Source organism: Mesocricetus auratus, unplaced genomic scaffold, assembly GCF_017639785.1.
Source record: "Mesocricetus auratus isolate SY011 unplaced genomic scaffold, BCM_Maur_2.0 Super-Scaffold_100029, whole genome shotgun sequence".
Taxonomy (NCBI): domain Eukaryota; kingdom Metazoa; phylum Chordata; class Mammalia; order Rodentia; family Cricetidae; genus Mesocricetus; species Mesocricetus auratus.
In genome coordinates, this window is record NW_024429210.1 from 10,215,166 (window position 1) to 10,237,797 (window position 22,632).

The 22,632-nt window shown below is 40.1% G+C and overlaps 1 protein-coding gene across 2 annotated transcripts in view; it reads right to left on the reverse strand.

Moving 5' to 3' along the window:
* Actr2 (actin related protein 2) overlaps window positions 1-22,632 on the reverse strand; it is a 38,486-nt gene that overhangs the window by 15,424 nt on the left and 430 nt on the right. Inside the window, exons 2-5 of one of the 2 annotated variants that reach the window (XM_040733250.1) lie at window positions 13,263-13,373; window positions 11,317-11,331; window positions 6,354-6,569; window positions 4,063-4,135 (exon numbers count right to left, since the gene is read on the reverse strand). In XM_040733250.1, coding sequence (XP_040589184.1) covers window positions 4,063-4,135; window positions 6,354-6,569; window positions 11,317-11,331; window positions 13,263-13,373 — 415 coding nt within the window. The remainder of the gene's footprint in view (window positions 1-4,062; window positions 4,136-6,353; window positions 6,570-11,316; window positions 11,332-13,262; window positions 13,374-22,632) is intronic. The other variant, XM_040733251.1, reaches the window with a different exon arrangement.

A 22,632-nucleotide genomic window follows, 5' to 3' on the forward strand; every position in this document is an offset into this window, starting at 1 on the left:
AACTAAAAATTCTAAGTCACTTATCTCAAAAACCTAAACACAAAGAAAACAAGGCCAACACAGGCTACTAGGTGAGAGATCATCTCACAAAAAGGAGAAAAGAAGTCATGGAAGGAAAGTGAAAACTAGCACTTGAGAATTGAGAACCACACCCCCACCCCTTTTATAAGATGACTAGAGTTACCAGCCAGTCAGAGATACACAGGCAGACACCATCTCAAAACAAAAGAAAAATACCATCAACAACTACAAAGGCCTATAATCTTGAGGAAACGTCTAATACCTAGAAATTTTCCATCAATCATTCTAGGTTAGGAAAGTATCAGCTCAGCTTTTACCTTAAACGAGAAGAATGACCCCAACCAACCCTTACGATAGAAGTAAAGCATCACAAGGGTGTATGTCAGCAACAGATGGGCTTAGCATGTGTAAGCCTGGGTAGGGACTCCAGCCAAACCTCACAAGCAGTAGCAACAATGACAACAATAAAAGAGCAGGGACCTGGGCAGGGCTGGTGCACGCCCTTACTCCCAGTGCTTGGCAGGCAGAGGCAGGTGGATCTCTGAATTCAAGACCAGCCTGGTCTACAGAGCGAGTTCTAGGACAACCAAGGCTACACAGAGAAATCCTATCCTCCTGCCCCCCCCCCCAAAGAAAAAGGAGCTGCTACTGTGTCTTCCCATTGCCACTGAAAATACTTATTTTATTTTTGTTGTTATTAAGGCAGTCTCATCCCTAGCCAAGAAATCATATCCATACTGCCTTGGCAGCCTGAGCAATGGGGTTCTACACTGAAGTGACAGGTATGCATAACATCTGGCTTGGTGTGTGTGTCCGTCATGTACCTGCAGAGGACAGAGGGTTGATTGGCTGTCTTTTTCAACTTCTCTCCAGCTTACTATATTTTTAAAAGCTATTTACTTATTTCTTTGTCTGTGTCTGTGCATCAGGTGTATCCCTTTATTGAGATAGTCTCTTTCTGAACCCAGAACTGGCTATTTCTCTGCTAATTTGGAAGCTAGCAAGCTCCAGCAATCCTCCCACCTCCACAACCATCACAACGGAGGTTACAGGGATATGTGGCTTGATACATGGGTGTTGGTATCTGAGCAGATTGGGTCTCTTACTGAACTCACTCATCAGGACAGACTACTTGGCCCGCAAACCCCCAGAATCCTCCTGTCCTGACCTCCTTGGTGCTGGAATTACAGGCAAATGCTGCCGTGCACAGCTTTTATGTGGGTGCTGGAGATCTGAACTCAGGTCCTCAGGTTTTAGAGGCTGGCATTTACCTACTGTGCTGCCTCCCTAGCCCTGAAAACTTTCTATTGGGAAAAGAAAAAAAGAACTCTTAGTGTCATACCCTTTTTATCACTGGGTTATCTGTCTCTTAAATTCTTGTCGTTTCTTCTGTGTCTTCTCTGACCACTCAAACTTCCACCTGAGATTTTCCAATTTCAATCTCTTCTATCCACCCAGACCAAACTAAGCAGAGAGACATATCTTCCTAAAACACCAGGTCACTTCTTATTCAAAAACCTTCTGCAGGTTGGAATGGTAGTAGAGGTTGTTGTTCTTGTTAAAATTCAGTTTTATCATGTATTTGCGCATATGTGTTTGTGTGTCCATCTGTGGAAATCAGACAGGGCATCCAGTCTCCTGGAGCTAGAGTTATAGGTACTGTAAGCTGCCTGACCTTAGAGCTGGGAAGTGAAATCAGGTCCTTTGCAAGAGCAAAGTGCTCTTAACTATTGAACCATCTCCCCAACTCCTTTTGCCTGAAAATATTAACTATCAAGTTAGGAAGACACATAGTCTGCAGTTATTTATTTTGATTTTCTGAGACAAGGTTTCTCTGTGTAGCCCTGGTGCTCCTGGAACTCGGTCTGTAGTTCAGGCTGGCTTTGACCTCACAGAGATTCTCTAGCCTCTGACTCCCTAGTGCTGGGGATTTCTAAGCTTGTAGTTATCTAATGAATTTTACTGAGCTATTGTTTCTTAAAATTAAAGTCAACGGTTACATAAAAATAGACAAACATAAGCAACTAAGAAAGGTTATCTTAGGGTTGGGGATGTAGCTCAGTGGTAGAGCGCTTGCCTAGCAAGCACAATCCCTAGGATCGGTCCTCAGCTCTGAAAAAAAAAAAAAGAAAGAAAGGTTGTCTTGGGGCTGCAGAGATGGGCTCAGAGGTTGTATGAGTTCAATTCCCAGCAACCACATGGTGGCTCACAGCCATCTATAATGAGATCTGGTGCCCTCTTCTGGTCTGCAGGCATACATGCAGACAGAACACTACATGATAAATAAATCTTTTTTTAAAAAGTTTATCTTCTAATTGGATAGAGATTAATTCATGAATTTACTAGGAAAATATATTAATATCAGTTTTCTTATAAATTCTTTTAGGGGAGATCTAGAGATGTCTCAGCAGTTAAGAACACCTACTACTCTTTCAGGACCTGAGTGGGGTCCCAATACCTACAATGCAGCTTAAAACTGTAACTCCAATACTAGGGGATTCAATGTATTCTTCTGGCCTTCCTGGGTCCAGGCACGGAGGTAGAATAGAACACATACATACATACATATAGGCCAAAACACTGACACATAAAGTAACTCCTCCTGATCCAAGATGTTCTCATCTCACACACACACACACACACACACACACACACACACTTACTTTTTGTGCCTGTTTTTGATAGAAAGTTTCTCTGTGTAGCTTTGGCTATCCTTGGCTGTCCATGTAGCCTTAGAACTATCTCTGTAGACCAGGCTGGCCTCAACCTCATATCTTTAATCCAGCATTGCTTCCTGACCACCACCACTTGGCTCTAGAAGCATTTTCTTAAGTGAGGTCCCCTCCTCTCAGATATATCCCCCTTCTCTTTAACATATGTCAAGGGGACATAAAACCACCCAGCACACTAATCTTTTAAGAGTCAATTCTGAGGATAAGTTCCATGTTTATTCTCACTTGAGGCCTAATTTCTCATTTTTATTTTGTGCATGAATGTGTCACTGCTTGTGTGCCTGTGCTCACATGCCTGAACGTGCCCAAGGAGTCCAAAAGAGGACATCGGAACTGGAGCTACAGACAGTTGTGAACCCACAGGGGAGCTGGGAAATGAACCCAGGTCCTCTGGAAGAGCAGCCGCTGCTCTTAACTGATGAGCATCTCTAGCCCCTCGTAATGTACAGAGATTCAAAACAGCTGAAAACACAACAAAAAACAAACCCTATTAAAAAACAACAAACCCAACGGCCATCATTTTAAGCTTAGGTTCCTTTTTAATAAAGCAAGTAAAATGTGTGTGGCATGTGCATGACTAATGACAGTGGTGAAGGGCTGCCCCAGCACCAGGACTGGAGTCTGCGTCCCCAGCACCCACATAAGACAACAGCTGTAGCAACACAGGCTGGAGTCCCCGAACTGGGAAGTGGAGACAGCCAATCAGTGAACTCCAGGTCAATAAAGAGGGAAGCTGTCTCCAAAAAGTCAGTGGAAAAGGAGAAAGACACCTAATGTCAACCTCTGGCTTTCACAAGCATGCATCCCTGTACATACATGCACACGCCACACAGACAAACTGACAAAAACACATACAAACTGTAAAGTTCTGAAGTTCTTATATTTATCTTATATAAGTAATGGCCTTTTCTTTCTTTTTTAGATTTTATTTATTTTTATTTTATCTGTAATGGTGTTTACCAGGTACATGCAGTGCCCTTGGACCCTTGGAGGCCAGAAGAGGGAACTGGATCTCCTGAACTGGAGTCATAGATGGCTCCAAATGGAGGACTAGTACCTGGGTCCTCAGCAAGAGCAGTCAATGCCCTTAAGCACTAAGTCAACTCTCCATCCCAGCACTCGGGAGGCAGAGGCAAGTGACTCCCTGAGTTTGAGGCCAGTCTGGTCTACAAGAGTTTCAGGACAGCCAGGGCTGTTCCACAGAGAAACCTGCCTTGAAAAACAAACAGAAAAAAACAAAACAACAGATGCACACACACAAATTTAGTGTTTGCTGAATTAATTTTCCTAACAGTTAAGTTTTACTTACCTTGAGCATACAAAGTCAGAACTGCCTGGATGGCTACATACACACCAGAAAATTGGTAAGTTTCAAACATTACCTAAAAATGGAAAGAGAGGGAAAAAAGGGAGCTGTGTTATGCAGACAGAAAATGTATGTACTTCCTTCAAGCTCACACGGCAGGTCAGTTAAGATGCAAGCAAAGGACCCTGAGGAATCATCTAACTAGTTGTTCTTGCCCTTATAAAACCCACCTCTGATTCCAATTTTTAGGGTAGTTTTGGAAACACACATACATGTATGCATGCGTGTGTGCCTGTATACACCTGAGTCAAGTCTCAGAGCATTTGTAAGCACTACAAGCAAAGATTCCTGAATATATTATAGTTATTGGCTAATCAGTATGAAAGCAAGCTTAATACTAAATTTCCTAAACCAATACCCCTTAAAAAAATTACCTGCCTGGGACCAGCAAGATTGTTCAGCTAGTAAAGGCGCTTGCCACCAAGTTTAACAACCTGAATCTGAGCTCCAGGACCGACATGGTGAATAGAGAAAACTGATTCTCATAAGGAGTCCTTTCACCTCCACACACACAAGAGCGGCACTCACTCGTGCCTGTGCACACGCGGCACACACACACACACACTCAGTATAAAAAAACAAAATAAAGAAATAAATAAAATGACATATTCTCTTGGGCCCAGAGAGATGGCTCAGCTGCGAAAGGCCTGATGACTTTAGTTCAATCTCCTGAACCCATACAGGAAAAGGTAAAAACCAACTCCCCCAAGTGGCATACATGTTACACTCCAGTGTGCACAGGAATGCATACATGGGACACTCCAGTGTGCACAGGCATATATAAATAAATACATACCACATAAATAATGAAGAGAAAAAAATGAAATATCTGCTTATTTCCCCCAGCCTAATTGAAAACTGGCTATACTCCCCCACACATCCCCCATCCCTGTGCCAGTTAAAAACAAGTAAGAAATAGGACTAGGGATGTAATTCAGTAGAAGAGTTCTTTCTAGTCAGTGACACTCTGGTCTGATTCCCTAGCAGTGGAATGAATGAATGAATGGTATGAGGTGAAGACAAAAATTAAAACACTAAGTGGTCAGATGTAGACTGCTCAGTTGCCTCTCCTCTTGAGCCCAGACTGTAACTCCACTTAACACTGAACTACACTCAAGGGAGGTATTGCCTTGGGCCCTCCTCCCTGGTCACATATATCTGTGCTCATTCTCTGCAGCCCATGTCAGCTGAGAAAAATCTTACACGGTTTCTTTTGTCCATCCATTGCAAACACTCACTGACCGACAGGATTGTCACTCTGAACATCAAGATATTTAACAACTGATCACAATGAGAACTATACAGAACTTCAATTTTACAACTTTGGAATACACCTTCATCAATTAATTGATCTTCTAACATTCTATTCCAGCATCCCTTTAATAAGTGATGCTGCTGTGTGTGCATATACCAACAAAATGTGAAGTCCTCCCAAGTCCATCATGAGTCAGTAACGAACCCTCCTCCTGCCTTTACCTCAGTAGACAGTCAATCTCTTTAGCAGACTCCTCCCTCTGGCCGCCAGCCTGTCTCCACTGTCTTCTCTCACTTTTGTGAGAAATACCATCTCAAAGACTTTCTAGCTTTTGTTTGTTTTGTTTTCCAAGACAGGGTTTCTCTGTGTAGCCCTAGCTTCCCTGGAATTCACTCTGCAGACCAGACTGGCCTCGAACTCACAAAGATCCACCTGCCTCTGCCTCCCAAGTGCTGGGATTAAAGGTGTGCGCCACCCAGTGACTTTGTAGTTTTTATCTTGAATTCCAGACTATTTACCTGAACTCAAATATACATATACAACTTCACTATTTTTCCAGTAGATCTATTACTTTCTAATAAACTACTTAATTCAAACACCTCAATTTTGGGAAGGGGAATGTTCTCATCTACTAGCATACACTTGTTGACTGTCTCTTATCCAAAATGCTTGAGACGAGAAAGATCTCTGATTTTAAATTTGGAGTATTTGCCTATTTACCAGGTGGATACCCTTATCAAAAAACCCAAATTTTATGTTCCAAAATACAAAATTTCATGAGCATCATAAACATGATCAAAATATTTCAGATTTCAGATGAGCAACCCTCAATCCGTAGTGAATGCAAAATAATCAGGATCTAGGGAGAAATGGTTGCTTTTATTTATCCTTAGCAGTAGAAGCAGCAAGAAGAAAAAAATTCTGATTTAACATTCTATCACAGAGATACACATGGATATGCAGTTCTTCAAAAACTTACCTCTACAATCTTCTCCCTGTTTTTGGTTGGGTTCATAGGAGGTTCTGTGAGTAAAATTTTGCAGTTTCTGGTGTCTATATTGAGTTTCTCTGGTCCAAATGTGTAGTCCCACAGGTGCTTCATGTCATCCCAATTTCGTACTATGCCATTCTCCATGGGGTAATTAACTTCCAACATTGAGCGTAATTCACTTGCCTCATCACCGACCATAAGATCCTAGAAGATGAGATGGCAAAGCTTTAAAACGGTCAAAGTTTTACATAAAGACACTTTAGAAAATTATATTCCTCGATTTTAGAAAACTTGGATTTTCTAAATTTTAATTTTTTTAAATTTTAATTTTTCTGGGACTTTCAGATCAAGTTTTTTACTCCAAACTTAAAAAACTCTTTTCTTTCAAGAACAGTTTACAAAGTTTAACCAATATTTTATGTACTATGTGTTTAAATTAATAAACTGACCTTACCTTTAATACATGTTTCCAAAAGAAGAGCATTAGCACAAATAAACCCCATATTTTCATATTTTGAAGGGTTTTGTATGAGGTTTCATCTGTTTCTTTTGCTCAAATGTTCAAAAAAATAAGTCCTGTGATATGTGAAATAGCACATCAGGGGGGGAAAAAATCTTGAAAATGCTCAATGCACACAAGCACATTTCTTTCTATCAAAATGATTTTTATCAATGCAGATGCAAAAATCATGATTCTTCATTCCTCTAAAACAATGTACCTTTCTCTCTTATACACTTACACACGCACACACACACATACACACACACTTAACAGACTTCATAAATGTCTATCTGTATGTGTATGCATTAAAACAACTTTAAAGTTATCTCAATGGCAACATTTTTAACCTTGAAGTATAACACTGAAAGTCAGTGTTATCTTTTATGAAGTGCAATACTCACAATCTGTCTCCAAAGACAGCACATTTAAGGGGACCCACATTAAAAAAAAATCAAATTTGTATGCATAACAAGGCAAACAATATCTTAATATTATTGTTTTAGAAATCAGTAATCCAGACATTATTTCTACATTGATGAATCCAATTAAAAATTAGTATCAGAAATAGCTACCATTTGGTATAATAAAAGTTCAAATTATGAGGAAATGAAGAAATAGCAAAACCAACATGAGAAAATGTAAAGTGAAGTTTTAAAAAAATATGCCCTTTAGGGGTGGGACTGTAATGCAGTGGTAGGGTGCTTGGCTAGCATATGTAAGGTCCTAGGAGTTCAACCTGCAGTGTTGGAGAAAAAGAAAAAAAACAACTAGAAATGTCTCATAAGAGTAGTTTTAAACTTGAAAACCAGGATAAGGAGTCTATTAAGAGCCAGATTTCTGGAAGATATATTAATAGCAACAGGGGAAAAAGTTCACTACAACTTTCTATTGCAACTAATTTCTTATAAAGGCAATTTTCCCAAAACTAACACTCAAGTTCCTTGGCTAATAGGAACTTGAATTTTCAGGAAGAAAATGAAAAACTGGAAAGATTTATACCTGTGAACTCTGGATAAAGGCATGCATGATGAAGTTTTTAGGGATAAGTATACTAGTATTTGTAACTTAGTGAAACATCAAAAACAAAACACAAACAAAAACAACCCAAACCAAAATAAACAAAAAAACAAGACATTTCGGTGGATGAAAAGGTATGTAGTTAATCAGAATAATAAACGTTTTGTTTTTGAGACAGGATCCCTCTATGTAGCTCTGGCTGTCCTGGAACTCTGTATGTAAACCAGGCTAGCCTCAAACATAGGGAGATCTGCCTGTCTCTGTCTCCCCCCCAGTGCTGCAATTACAGTAGGACTGAAGGTGTGCACCTCTACTTCTGGTTTAGAATAACAAATATTAATACTGGAATCAAGGCAGTAAGTATCTGTAGGGTCTGTAAAATCTGTTTAACATAGCTGAATGTGCTAAACATTTCTTAATTAAAAATTGAGAAAAAATCCACACCCGCAAATATATGCTACTTTTGGCTATTAACAAGTATAATTTCATGCCAATTTCTGTTACTTCTTTAATCCTATGTATTTTTCAATGTATTAACAAGACAACTGATTTAGACAATTGGTTGGTAATCACTATTATTTCAAAGAATTTAGATTATGATTCAATTTCAACAGAATACTTATTTTTTTCTTAAGAACAGACGCTTATTGCTGGGTGGTGGTGGCGGCGTACATCTTTAATCCCAGCACTCGGGAGGCAGAGGCAGGTGAATTTCTGAGGACAGCCAGGTCTACACAGAGAAACCCTGTCTCAGAAAACCAAAAACCAACAACAACAAAAAACAAACAAAAAAAGCTCAACAGTAACAAAACCAGAGGCTTATAGATGCTGAACCTTATGGCAACTCAAAATAAAAGCCGTATAATCTTCTAGGACCACACATATTGTGAACTAGTAACTGAAAGGGACATCTGATATTAAGTACCCTTAGTCCCCTCTGAACAAAAAGGGACATTTAAAAATGGAAATGTATGAGTTCAAGGGACTTAAATGAAAAAACTGTTGACAAATTTTTGAACCCTCAGACAGGCTAGAGATGTTGCACAGCTGGTGTAGCGCTTTGCCAAGCACGCATGAAAGCTCTGGGTTCCACCCCCAGCCTAGCCTAAGATCAGGCATGATGGCACACTGTAATCATAGAACATGGGAGTAGAGGAAAGAGGGTCAGAAGTTCAAGGTCAGCTGGAGATGTATGAGACTACCTCAAAAACCAAAACAAACAAACAAAAACCCACCATAAAACCAAAGCAAAACAAAAAACAAGCTACGACTGACAGGTATGGCGGCATACACTTATAATCTTAGTGCCCCAAAGGCCTACTTAGGAAGATGAGGCATGCCAGAGTTCAAGCTCAGTATGGGCTACATAGGGAGATTAAAACACTAAGCAGCCAGGAGTAGTGACACAATCTTGTAATTCCAAAAGTCAAGAGAGTGAGGCACTGCTCTACAGAGTCAGTTACAGGACAGCCAGGCTATATAGAGAAAACCTGTCTGGAAAAACCAAAACCAAAACCAAACAAAGACCCTGAGGCAGAAAGATCAAGGCTATCCTAGGCTCCACAGCAAGTGTGACGCCAGCCTAAGCTTCATGAACCTTGTCTGAGAAAAAAAAACAACGAATCAATGATGGGGGAAGTCCTGTGTATATGTCAAAAAAGCACTGTTGGCCAATAGGGAAGCAAGATAGGTGGGACTAGGAGTCGAGGAGGACTCTGGGTAGGAGAAACACAGGAGTCGAGATGTAACGCCATGGGGTAGGAAGCCCGGAACTATTCTCCGGTAAGAGAAATACTTAGATTAACAATTATGGGGTAATTACTTAAGTCAGAGCTAGCCAATAAGAAACAAGCAAGGCCAACAGCTTCATAATTAATACAGCCTCCTGTATGTTTATTTGGGACTGATGCGGCTCTGGAATCAGGCTGGCGGGAAGGCTTTCTCTCAAGGAAAAGGCTTCCCTTTACAAATCAAATAAAACCTAGACCATATATAAATTCTCCCTTAGAACCTTTCAACTTTCAAATGTTAAAATTTTTAATAACTAGCTGGGCAGTGATGGTGTACACCTGTAGTCCCTGCACGAGGCAGGCAGAGGCAGGCAGATCTTAGGAGTTCAAGGCCAGCTTGGTGCAGATCCAGTTCTAGGAAGGCCAAGGCTGGCTACACAGGCAAACCCTTTCTCAAAAACCAACCAACAAACAAACAAACAAGTTCCTCCCTTCAGAACCAAACAGGAAACGCTCTGAGCAGCCCTGAGTCTTCTGTTGCCCACCACTGGACCTCAAGACTAACCCTCATCTGGTACCAAAAACTCACAGTAACTGAGAACCTGGGCTAAAGCCATTTATTTAGGATAGATTCTATTTGCAAATAATGATTTTGAGCATTGTCACTCTGAACTAGAAAATAGAAAAAAATACAAGCTTTAAACAATTACATTCCTAGAAGGAAAGTCTGTGAAACCAGGGAAGTACAGACTAGAGTGCAGTTTACAGCGAGGTTACATCTCAAATCATGTTCTGTCTCTTCACCCAGCATAATGAGGATTTTACTTTATACTGAAAGAATATGTTTATAATACCAATTAGATATTCTATTTCTGATTTTAAAAGAACATAAAAATCATGCCTATACTATTCTCTAAAAGTACAGCCTTTCTAAAAATCTCTTTAGTATTTATTTTAGATAATGCATGCTCCACCATAGAAAAATGTAATATAACACAGAAAAATGTCTGGGATAGACAAGCCTCTACTTTGTTTTTGTTTTATGAAAGGGAGGGACTACACAATGGTACTTACTTGTCTCTCTGTGTATGGGGGGTGGCCTTGTATTTGTGGGAAAGCCTGATAGGTATGTTACTTTTTTTCTTATTTATTCTCAGATAATGTCAAATCTACTCATCAGCAAGGATGACATGGGAACAAGATTTTCTTTTATTACTTTTTTCACTTATATATTCATGTAAACATTAAAATTTTACTCAGTTTACTAAATATGTATATGCTATTATACTGACTGCAAAAATATGCATTCAGTATACTAGGCAATATATAACATCAGTCAATAAACTATGTCTCAAATGTAACAAATTCACCCATTTTCTGTATCACATAGCTATTTCATTTCTGTATTATGCACACCACATTCCATTTTAATTGTAACATTCATCTACGAAAAATAATGAAAACAATTCAAAACTATGTTAGTAATTAGTTCTTGCTTGGCTCATTGTATGCAATCAGGAAAGTATAGGACTTTATTAGTTGCTACCAAACTGAAGAAATGAAAAAAGGTTAAAAATTAGAGTACTTAAAACAAAAATATGGATTTTCCCCCTCCCCGAAACTAAAGGGACACAAAACAACAACTACTGTCCCACCAAGCAAAAGTGGAAAACAAACAGAGCATGTGTGTAACCTCACTTACCATCTTTTTGTTATTCTACTTCAACAGGTCAAGAAAGGTGAAGAGAGAGAAGGTAGAAGCAAGAGTCAGAAAAGGCCTACATAAAATCCTCACTGAAAGGTTTAAACATACAAGCAACAGAGACAATTAGGCTGAGGTCAGATGCAGTACTACTATATCTTATGGTGTTAATTATCTATCAGGGCCAAATGAACATGGACAGTAATTACTCCTAAATGAAAATTAACTAAATGATTTACATGTCCATTGTCTTAGTCTACCATCACATTTTAGCTAACAAGACTTACAAATATAAGTCAATTATCTAAGTATAGGAATTCCAAAATCAAACTTTAGTTCATTATTGAATTTAAGAGCTTCAATTAAGAAAAACATGGAAAACACATGGTTTAGCTGAGTAGGTAAGAGTTAGTTCAGAAGTCTTTATCTAAACCTTAGTATTCAAGTAAAAGCAATTTAACTTGAAAGGCTTAAAAGACAGCAGTGTGAAAAGAACCAAAGTAAAAACAAAGAATGACAAACTGTAGCAGCAATAACTACTGGGGTGGTCCCTGGAAAATGTCTCACAAGAAACCTGTTGATTTTTATTACTTGGTCTTAAAAAGCAAGAAAATAGGTAAGAAGAATGTGTTGTTTTTGTCCTGCTGGAGAGTAAAAACGGCTATGTATATGATATCTCTCTGAGCCTCAAAAATGGTATCATCTACAAAAAAGTTTAAAAGCCAGACACTAAATAAAATGCATTATTTACACTCAGTTTCTCCTCATCACATTAGCTTCCTGATGCATGCCTTTAAGAAGCTTACAGTTGGAGGCAAAGGCAGGCTCTCTGAGTTCAAAACCAGCCAAGGCTACATGTAAGAAAGACCTTGTCTCCAAAAAAAAAGAAAAAAGAAAAAGAAAAAGAAGGAAAGAAAAGGAAAAAAGATAAAATTCAACCAGAATGAAAATTTATGAAAAGAGAAAAAGAACAAAATTTCCTACAAGGCCTTTCCTAAAATGTCTTATACTAATTGAACTACTTACTGAGACCTACCAAAGGCCAGAAATCAGTTTTAGGTTTTAAAACAGAGAACCTAAGTTTCCATGTGTACTTTTATTTATCCCATTACTTAATTTTCTAGTTCACACGGTAGAGATATAGAACACAGAAAATCTCTTTCATCTATTATCACCTTTCTCAGCACTTCAAAGATATATATATATACATCCTAAGTCTTGCCAAAGACTGTCCAAACAAGACCACACAATGCTAACTATTCTTAAAAAATAAATAAATAAATAAATAAAATAAAGCCTCGATTAGAAAAAGCCCCTAAATTCTACTGTTTTACATAATCTGGACCGGACCACCTGAAGAATGTAAAGTCAATTGGTTAATCTTTTAATTATTCTGTTTCTTATAAAATAATGTGACTCCTGCTTGATCTCTAGTTTGGTGGAAGGAAACTTTGCTGAGTCTCTCATTTGTCATGTAAAGCGCTCTGGCTCCTCTTCCATTGGCAGTGTGAGACCAAGGGAAGCTCTGCCTGGCTTCCTCCCAAACAGTATGAAAATCAGCTAAGAGTGAGAAGAGGAACCGAGTCTAGACTTCTGGGTTTTCCTGACTGACAGCCTAAAAGAGTAAGAGGGCAGCCTACGGAAACTGGGGAGAGAAAAGCCCAAGTCTCAAAAAGTAAGACAACAGAGGCAACAGTATCTATCAATTTTGTACCTAATTTTAAAGCTGATATTTTATACTCCACATTAGAATGGCACAACGCTATACATAAACAAAAATATAAAATTAACTTCAGGGTTCCTTGCCTTTGTTGAGGTGTTACTATACATTAAAATTATGAGTTCTGTTCTCTTTTTTGCTTTTCCTGAAATTGTACTTTACACTACTTAATTCAAAGGTCACCTCATACAACCTCAGGGTCATTTAACAATGAATAAAACATTACCTTGATTTCAATGTTTCCCACTTTGGTGGTTGATCTGATAATAGGTCTTCCAACCAAAGCTGGGAAGATGTGTTCAGGAAAGTTAGAGCCTGCATATCCACACTTCACAAACTGGAAGGAAACAATAAAGAGTGGGTTAGTATCCAAGGATTTAAAAACAGTAGCAGAAAACACCACTTTGCTTTCAAACCATCCAAAGTAGTCACCCGTTCTATTTCTAGCATCATCTCTTTAAGTCCTCCCACGTACCAAGTATTTTCAGAGCATGTATCAGTCAGGGTTACTATTGTCATGATGAAACACCATTATCAAAGCAAGCTGGGGAGGACAGGGCTTATTTGCCTTACACTTCCACATCACAGTCCATCACTGAGGGAGGTCTCAGGACTGGAACCTGCAGGCAGGAGCTGATACAGAGGCCATGGAGGAGTGATGACACTGGCCTGTGCCTCCTGCTTGCTCAGCCGTTTTTGTTTTTTTTTTTTTTTACAGAACCCAGGACCACCACCCACAGATGGCACCACACACAATGGACTGGGTCCTCCCCCATCAATCACTAATTATGAAAATGCCCACAGGTTTGCCCACAGCCCAATCTTATAGAGGCATTTACTTCTTTTTTTCTTGTTTGTTTCAAAACAGGGTTTCTCTGTGTAGACCTGGCTATCCTGGAACTTGCTCTGCAGACCAGGCTGGCTTTGAACTCATATAGAACCACCTGCCTCTGCCTGCCTAATGCTGGGACTAAAGGTGTAGTACAATGTTCATCACCCAACTAGAGGCATTTTCTTAATTGAGGTTCCTCCTCTCAAGATGACTAGCTTGTGTCAAGCTGACAAAACTATTTAGAACAGAGTTCCTATTTAGTTTTGAGTTCACTATTCCTGAGTGCCTAAGTGTCACTAGAGGGTGAGCTGCTCAAGCAGGGAGCTAAACTGAGTAGTTCATGCCAGAGCCCGATGACTGAGAGCAGCTTCAGCACAGTGCTCACTCAGGCAGCATTTGGAAATGGACACATTCACTCAACAAACACTCACTAAGTCATTTTAAAAAGAGAAACGATAGAAAATGAGCACAATAAAAGCTCTGACCAGGCTGGAAAAATGGCTTAATAGGTTAAGGGCATGGGCTGCTCTTCCAGAGGTCCTGAGTTCAGTTCCCAGCACCCACACAGTGGCTCACAGCCATCTGTAATGAGATCTGCTGTCCTCTTATGTGCAGATGCACATGCAGGCAGGACACTGTGTTCATACATAAAATATTAAAAGATATTTTTAAAAAAGCTTTGACTCAGCCTGGCAGTAGTGTCACATACCTTTAATTCCACCACTAGAAGGCAGGGGCAAAGATCTCTGAGTTCAGGGCGAGCCTGGTTTACAGAGTAAGTTCTAGGACACCAAGGTTACACAGAGAAACCTGTCTCAACAAAACAAAAAAGCAGCTTTGATTTAAAACCAGGCCTGCATGGATATCTGTATGAGAGTACCAGATCCCCTGGAAATAGTCACAGACAATTGATTTGTTTTACTTTCTTGAAGTGCTGATCTTCAGCTTGAAGCTTGAACCTCAATATTGGTATCTGGGTTTTTATTAATCTTGTTACATTTCATATCCCCAGTACCATCTTAATTCCTATCATCTGTTTATATTTACTTTGAAAACCTAAACAAAACACACTATTTAGGAGTTTTGTTCCAAACTCACAACACTTAATCCTACTTAGTTCACTGTTGGGCTTCTTTTAGGTATAGCTACACATTTCTAAAAGCATATTACTGTACAGGTTAGTATGATGGCACATGCTTGTAATCCCAGCACTTAAGAGGACCATGTGTTTTAGACCAGCCTGAGCTACACAGTGAGTGCCTGGCCAAAGCTTCATTTATAGTTAAACTTAAAAAGGCAACACAATTCCTCCTGGGTTACCTATGAAGGCATATGCCAGTGTGGTCTGAGGGCATATGTAATCAGATATCCTACTTGTTCGTTTTACAGTGGTTGAGAAGTGAAGTTGATAGTGTATGTTCCATCCCAAAGGAATGTTAAACAGAATTCAGGAGCACCAGTTCATATTCCCACAATGTCATCTCAAGTAACTGATTATTGTGACCTAGAAAGACTTGGGGAAACAATGACCACAGAGGAAAGGAATAGCATCTTGCTGGGTGTGGCAGCTCATGCTTGTGGTCCTATAACTCCAGAGGTTGAGGCAGAAAGACTGCAAATTTGAGGCCAACCTGAGCTACCCCCACCCTGCGTGTGTGTGTGTGTGTGTGTGTGTGTGTGTGTGTGTGTGTGTGTGTGTGTGTGTGTAAAATGTCACTCTCTTCTCCTAAATCATTACATTCCTATGTTGGAGACAAAACCCAGCTTACCTGATAACTCAGAGAAAATATTCTCTTTATATCCCTACCATATACAAATTTTAGTATAAAGTCTGTCATTTTCACCAGTCTGCTGTCATAATTTCCGAATACATTCTGAATATACACAACTTAAATACTATTTGAATACAAAAATCTTATGTTTAATCTTAAAGAAGGCCAGACAAAGAGATGCAGGCATTTAAAGCCAGCACTCTGAGGAGCAAGATCTTAGGTTCAAGGCTTTCAACAAGGCTAATCAAAACAATAGCAAACTAAAAAAATTGCCGGGCATGCCTTTAATCCCAGCACTCGGGAGGCAGAGATAGTCATATCTCTGTGAGTTTGAGACCAGCCTAGTCTACAGAGCTAGTTTCAGGACAGCCTCCAAAGCCACAGAGAAACCCTGTCTTGGGGGAGAAAAAAAACTCAAAAATTAACAGATATAGACATTAGGCAAGACAAAAATGCCTACTTATCAGGATGAAATGCTCACTTATATGAATATAAACAGTCTTGAAGAAAATTAGAAGCTGGTACCTGAAGCTGAGTTCCAGGTTAAAAGAGAAGAAAGAGAGGAAAGAAGGAAATTAGAAATTAGAAGTTGGCTAAAGCCAAAGCTCAGTGGTACAGTGTTTGCCTCGCAGGCAAAGGCAGTGGGTTGGAATGCCAGTTTCTAAAGAAAAAAGTATGAATGGAAGGCTAATCTACAAGTTTACAGCAACTGTAAATGAGTAACTTTGTTACATGAGCGGATCCTAAGTTGGGGGGGGCTACTAATGGGTAAAAAGGAGACTGCTAAGGTTGATGGGTCTCCCTGCCATTCACTCATATACACAATAGCAAAGTAAAGGGTTACAGTATATCTTTTGATTACAATTGTGCAGATGGGTAGTTCATACCATAAAATTCTTTTAGGGGCTGCAGAGCTCACGGCTACATTAAGCCATATACAGGTCCCCTTGCTCACAGAAAAGAGACAAATTGTTCCAAAGCCAGAAGAGGTTGCACAGAAGAAAAAGATATCCCAGAAGAAACTAAAGAAACAAAAACTTAGGGCACAGGAATAAATTCAACATAAAATAAATGCAAATAAAGGTTTAAAAAAAGAAAGAGCACAAGCTGCTTTTCCTAATACTGGGGTTCAATTCCCAGCATCCATATGGCAGCTCACAATTGTCTGTAACTCCAGTTCCAGGCAATCTGATGTCCTCTTCTGACCTCCATGGGCATCAGGCATGCCAGGGATACCCATAAACAAAACAAAAATTTTTTGTTTTTATTGAGACAGGGTTTCTTTATAGCTCTGGAACCTGTCCTGGCACTCACTCTAGACCAGGCTTACCTCGAACTCACAGAGATCTGCCTGCCTCTGCCTCCTAAGTGCTAAGATTAAAGGCATGCATCACCACCGCCCAGTCATAAAACAAAATTTAAAAATACATTATTTTTTTAATTTAAATTAATTTCAAAAACCGTGTATGCACACGAGTTCCTGGTACATTGCCCCCTTCTCTATGTGGGTCTCAGCAGTCACACTAAGGGTATCAGGTCTGGCAGCAAGGCACCTTCACCTGCTGATCAGCTCAAGGGCCCTTACCATTCTCAAGCACAGTTTAAGTGGAAAACACTTTCCAAGCACCCCAGAAGACAAAAACTGAGATTCCCTCAAACCGTAGAAACAAACAATTATAAACAATCACTGCTTTACCTAAAACAGGAGAAGGAAGAGATGGGGGAGAGAAGAGGGGAGGAGGAAAATAAGACTTCAGATTAAGCCTACTATAAATAGAAAAAAAATTAAGTACTTAATAAGAAACTATTCCTGGATGGTGGGTTGTAGCTCAGATAGTAGCATGCTCGCCTATCATGCACTAAGCCTCTGGTTTATGCCTAAACCAGGCATGGTAGCACATGAAAGGCGGAGGCAGGGGAACTAAGAAGTTCAAGGCTGGCCTTAGTTACTTGGCAAACTGGAGGCCTGCCCTACTCCAGACACTTCTTTCAAAAACAAACACCAACAACACCTTCCCACTCTGACCCTGCCTAAGCAGTAGCTTGGTGGAAACAGATGCTGTCGAATAATCCAGTGCCAGTATTTCTGTAAGGTATCAGACATTCCACTAGAACAGTAAAAACCATACTATTTCACATTATTTCAAATTTGAATGCATTAGGCTCCAACAATATCAAAATAATCCAATTCAACATAAAATTAATAGACAAGCTTAACTAAAAAAAATTTAAAGACCCATGATATAACAAAATAACAAACAAAACATTCTTTTCTATGCTATTCTTTTGGTATCATTTTAACAGCTGACATTCCTCCTGCTTGTCAATCATTTTAAGACTAGTGACTTAGTTCTGTGTGCCACAGGCTGGTTTTTTTTTTTTTCCGGCTGCGTTTAAGAAACCGATTTTACCATATATAGTTTCTTCCTTGTAGCACTGTGGTTTGAGCAGGCTCTCTACTTCCTACTGAGTCATCAAATGGTAAGAGGTACAATGTCCCTTAAGGCAAAAGGAACAAAAGACCTGTCTACATTAGACATCAAAGCAACTTTGTCCTTAAATAAAAAAGATTCAAAGCCGGGAACTGCTTTAGTCCTGCCACTCAGGAGGCAGTGGCAAGTGGATCTGTGTAAGTTCAAGGCCAGCCAAGGCAACACACAGAGAAACCGTCTCAAAACAATAAAAACAAACAAAAAGATTCAAAACCACTTTTATTTTATTTTTAAATGTTTCATTAGTTTTTTAGATGTTTGATTATATTCACCCTGCTGACCCCAACTCTTTCTAGGATCCACACCCTCTTCCCTTTCCACTCTTTATTCCCCACCAAGGCAAGTATGTGCAAATATTCTTGGGTGTGTAGCCTTCTATGGGGGTGTGGCTGACTCATCAGGGGCTACGCTATTAGAGAAGTCTGTCTCTCTCTCCACCATGACAGCGGCTAAAAATCCCCAACAGCTCCTTAGCTAGGGATGGGGGACATCAAGCCTAACTTCTCCCCCATGCAGGAATTTGGCCTGGCTTGGGTTGGCTTGGGTCTTGTGCATGCTGTCACAACTGCTGAGGGCCTAGTGTGCAGCAGTATGTTTCCTTGTGGTCACCCACGGCCTCAGGCTCTTCCTTCCCACACCTCTTGTGCAATGACTCCTGGGCCTCAGGAGACAGGGTGTCACTATGCAGACCTGACTAGCCTTGAGTTTGTGGTGATCTTCCTGCTTTAATCTCCCAAGGCACCCAGCAGGGTTTTCTTGTCTTTTGAGACAAGGCCTCACATAGCCCAGGCTGATCTTGAATTCCTGAACCCTCTGCCTCTTTGCCCAAGCAAATTACAGGCATGCTCCATCACTCACTGGGATTTTTAAACTCATTTGAGCTCATTTGTTTTGGATGTTTTGCCTTAATAATCTGTGGTGTTTGTATTTTAACTCCACAGTGCCAATCTTATTTGAAACCAGTGGTCGTTCTATTAGGCCATTGCCTTTCACAAGACGAAACTCTAGTTCTTGTTTTGTTTTTACCTAAAATATTCCTAAATTCAACATGTAAGTTAGCAGAAGCCTGATAAAACAGACTACAAGAAACTACAAATGTGAATTTTACGTATAAGGTTCTTCTAGCACTATAACGTCTACGTACTACGTATAATCATCAAACTTTACTAAGCATTGTGCCAGCAACATGACAGTCACTTGGGAAATGTGCGTTTTGTTGTGAATAAAGTTATTGTTGGTGAGTCATATTGAAGTTTGGTAGTGTCCTGTATTAACATAAGCAAACTGACTCAATTTAAAAGGAATCAAACTTCACAGCTAAAGAGGTATGCAGACTTTTGCCTAAAAGGCCAATTCAGAAGCCCTATTCTAGAATGCAAGTTTCTTTCTCTGGGCTGAGTCAAGGGTCTAGCTGTGGGTAATGGGAAAATAGAGCAGGTGTAGCATCTATCATGTGATCAAAAGAACACACCTATACTTTCAGAATCCAATTATGGGCCTATGAGAGGAATTTAAAAATTTAACCTCTCTTGGGGCTGGAGAGACGTGGTTAAGAACCCTTGTTCTTGCTAAGGATCCAGATTTGATTCCCAGTACCCACATGGTGCCTCACAATCATCCATGAGTCCAGTGCCAGAGGATCCAACCCCCTCATGCTCCAGGCACACATATAGTACACATACACACATGCAGGCAAAACGCCTATACATGCGAAAATATAACACAGGGCTAGGGACACCTCAGAAAGAGCATTTACTTCCCATGTCCAGATCCTTAGGTTCACTCCCACCATTATAAAAAATAAAAATAAAAATAAATCAATTTCTCAAATAGCCCACATTTTAAAATCTAAAGTATAACAAACAGTAAGTGAAGCCACTGTTGACTAATGATTAAGATGCTTCTGCAATGTGCAGGGTTAGAAGTATATGCCATATTTAGTTTGTGTGGTGCTGGAGATGGTCCCCTGGTTTCTTGCACTCTACCTTATAAACTAGCATTTTCAGTCTCCAGTCCCATGAGTGTGTATCAGTGTACGGAGTACATGAGGGTCGTGTGCAGAAAGGCAGGTGAACGCATGCTATGGTGCACGGACGTCAGAGGGAAAGGTCAGGTGTTGGTCTTCATCTTTTACCTTTTTTGAGACAAGGTCTCTCTTTTGTTGTCTACTGCAGCACACACTTTCTGTTTCCTACCTTGTAGCAGAAGCACTGGAATTATAGTCCCAACTTTACATGGGTTCTGGGGATTCAAGGACAGGTGCTTATCCACTGAGCCATCTCCCCAACCCCTTTTTCCATGATTTAAAAAAAAAAAGCAATTTCAACGTCTTCTTTAATATGTAATCGTAAAGACATCATTATAACTTCAGGTACATAAATAAGGCCAAGATGTAAGTAGTTAAGTAGCAAAACAGACCCTTAGTCCTCAAATTTTTCAGAAACACAACATTCCTAACTGTGATATGATTTAAGTCAGAGCTATATGTGAATAGAGTGCCAGCACTATTTCATTCACAGCCATCATTAGCTACAAAAAATATGGATAAAGTTTATAAATAACTACAAGAGTAATACCAATTACAAAACCCTTTGTTTGAATTAATTCATTTAATTTATGCCATAGTTACTGGTCTTTTCCCCCCAAGGAATAGAATTTAAGAAAAAATAAAAGAAAAAAGATGAGGTCTCACTATGTAGCCACAGGGATCTGCCTGTCTCTGCCTTTCAAGTACTGCCATAAAAAAACTATGCCATCACTGCAGTCCTTTTAACAACATTGTTAAGACTCATTTCTAGCCGGGCGTTGGTGGCGCACGCCTTTAGTCCCAGCACTTGGGAGGCAGAGGCAGGCAGATCTCTGTGAGTTCAAGGCCAGCCTGGTCTACCAAGGGAGTTCCAGGACAGCCTCCAAGACAATACAGAGAAATCCTGTCTCGAAAAACCAAAAAAAAAAAAAAAAAAAAAAAAAAGACAAGACTCATTTCTATTTTAGGTGTGTGTTTCTTTGCATGCCTGTATGTGTACCACCTGTGTGCCTGGTACCCACGGAGGCCAGAACAGGGCATTGGATGCACTGGAACTAGAGTTACAGATGGTTGTGAGCTGCCAGGCAGATACTGGGAATCAAATTTGAGTCCTCTGCAAGAGCAACAAGTGCTCCTAACTGCTGAGCCATCATCTCTTTGGTACCAAGGTAGAATTTTTTTTAAATAAATACTTTTATAAAAATTTCACAAAAGTTTAAATGTTTATAATTTAAATAGAGTGCAACACTACATGCTTTGTTTAAAAAATCTTTTTCCTGATAATTTAGAAGCTTTATGAAAACTCTAGTTTTCCTCATGGCTTTAGCCTTTATCTAAAAGAATGAGATACATTTTATGTATCCCTACATGAAGTATGTAAACATAAATATCTCTAATGAACAAACATAAATGAGTTTGCTTAAAAACGTTTGTTACTAAATCTTAGGCACATCACCACACCTGGGGTATGGATGTCCCTTTCTTTGTAGTACAATACCTATCCTATTCTAGTCCAATTTTAAATAGCTTAAATGAATTGGTACAATAAATGTCAAAGTTTGTAATAAATTCAATCAAGGAAAACAGAATGGCTTCAAAATCGATAGTTCAAGTAAAATCTATTTGAATTCGTATGTCACATTTGTGGCAGAAAAGTCACAAAATGTTGCAACACTAAAATAGAGACCACTAAAGAACTCATTCAAAAGAAACATTTTCATCTTCAAAATTGGGGCTTTGATGCTCCGAGCACGTTTTTTAAATGAGATAAGAAAGCACTTGCAAATAGTTTGTTATTGTTGTTTTGGGGGGTTGTTGTTGCTGTTGTTTTGAGACAGGGTTTTCTCTATGTAACAACAGTTCTGACTGTCCTGAAACTCGCTTCATAGACCAGGCTGGCCTCGATCTCACAGAGATGCGCTTGCATCTGCCTCCAGAGGGCTGAAATTAAAAGCGTGCGCCGCCACCACCGCCCGGCTGCAACCAGTTACTAATCAGTGCTTTCGTCTGATTTTGACAATTTTGGGATTTTTTTAAGACTAACGTCTGTATCCTCCACTTAAAAGAGAAAAATAAAGGAAGGCAGGAACTGCTGATCCACTTCCCACTAGAAATAACTGGGGAGGTCCTGGGTCTCCTAAGTCTTCCCACAGAGAGGACGGTCTATGGGGAGGGGGGGTTGCATGCAGAGCGAAGGGTGAAGCAGGAGCCGCCGCCCGTCCCTAAAAACCGCGGTCGAGAGGCGGGCACAGCCCGCACGCTCTCCCGGGGCAGCCAGGGAGCTGGGGCCGAGGCCCAGGGCCTGACAGCACTTCCCCTTTGCTCCGCGGGCCCCGTTTCCTGCCTCGCATTCGGCATCTACAGCTACACAGGAAGAGGAAGGCCGCCGCTGGGTGCTGTGTGGACGCGGGCGAAGCTCGAGGCTCGGAAACGGAGCCCCTTCGGCGCCCGGGCACCGGGCCCACCGCCACCCG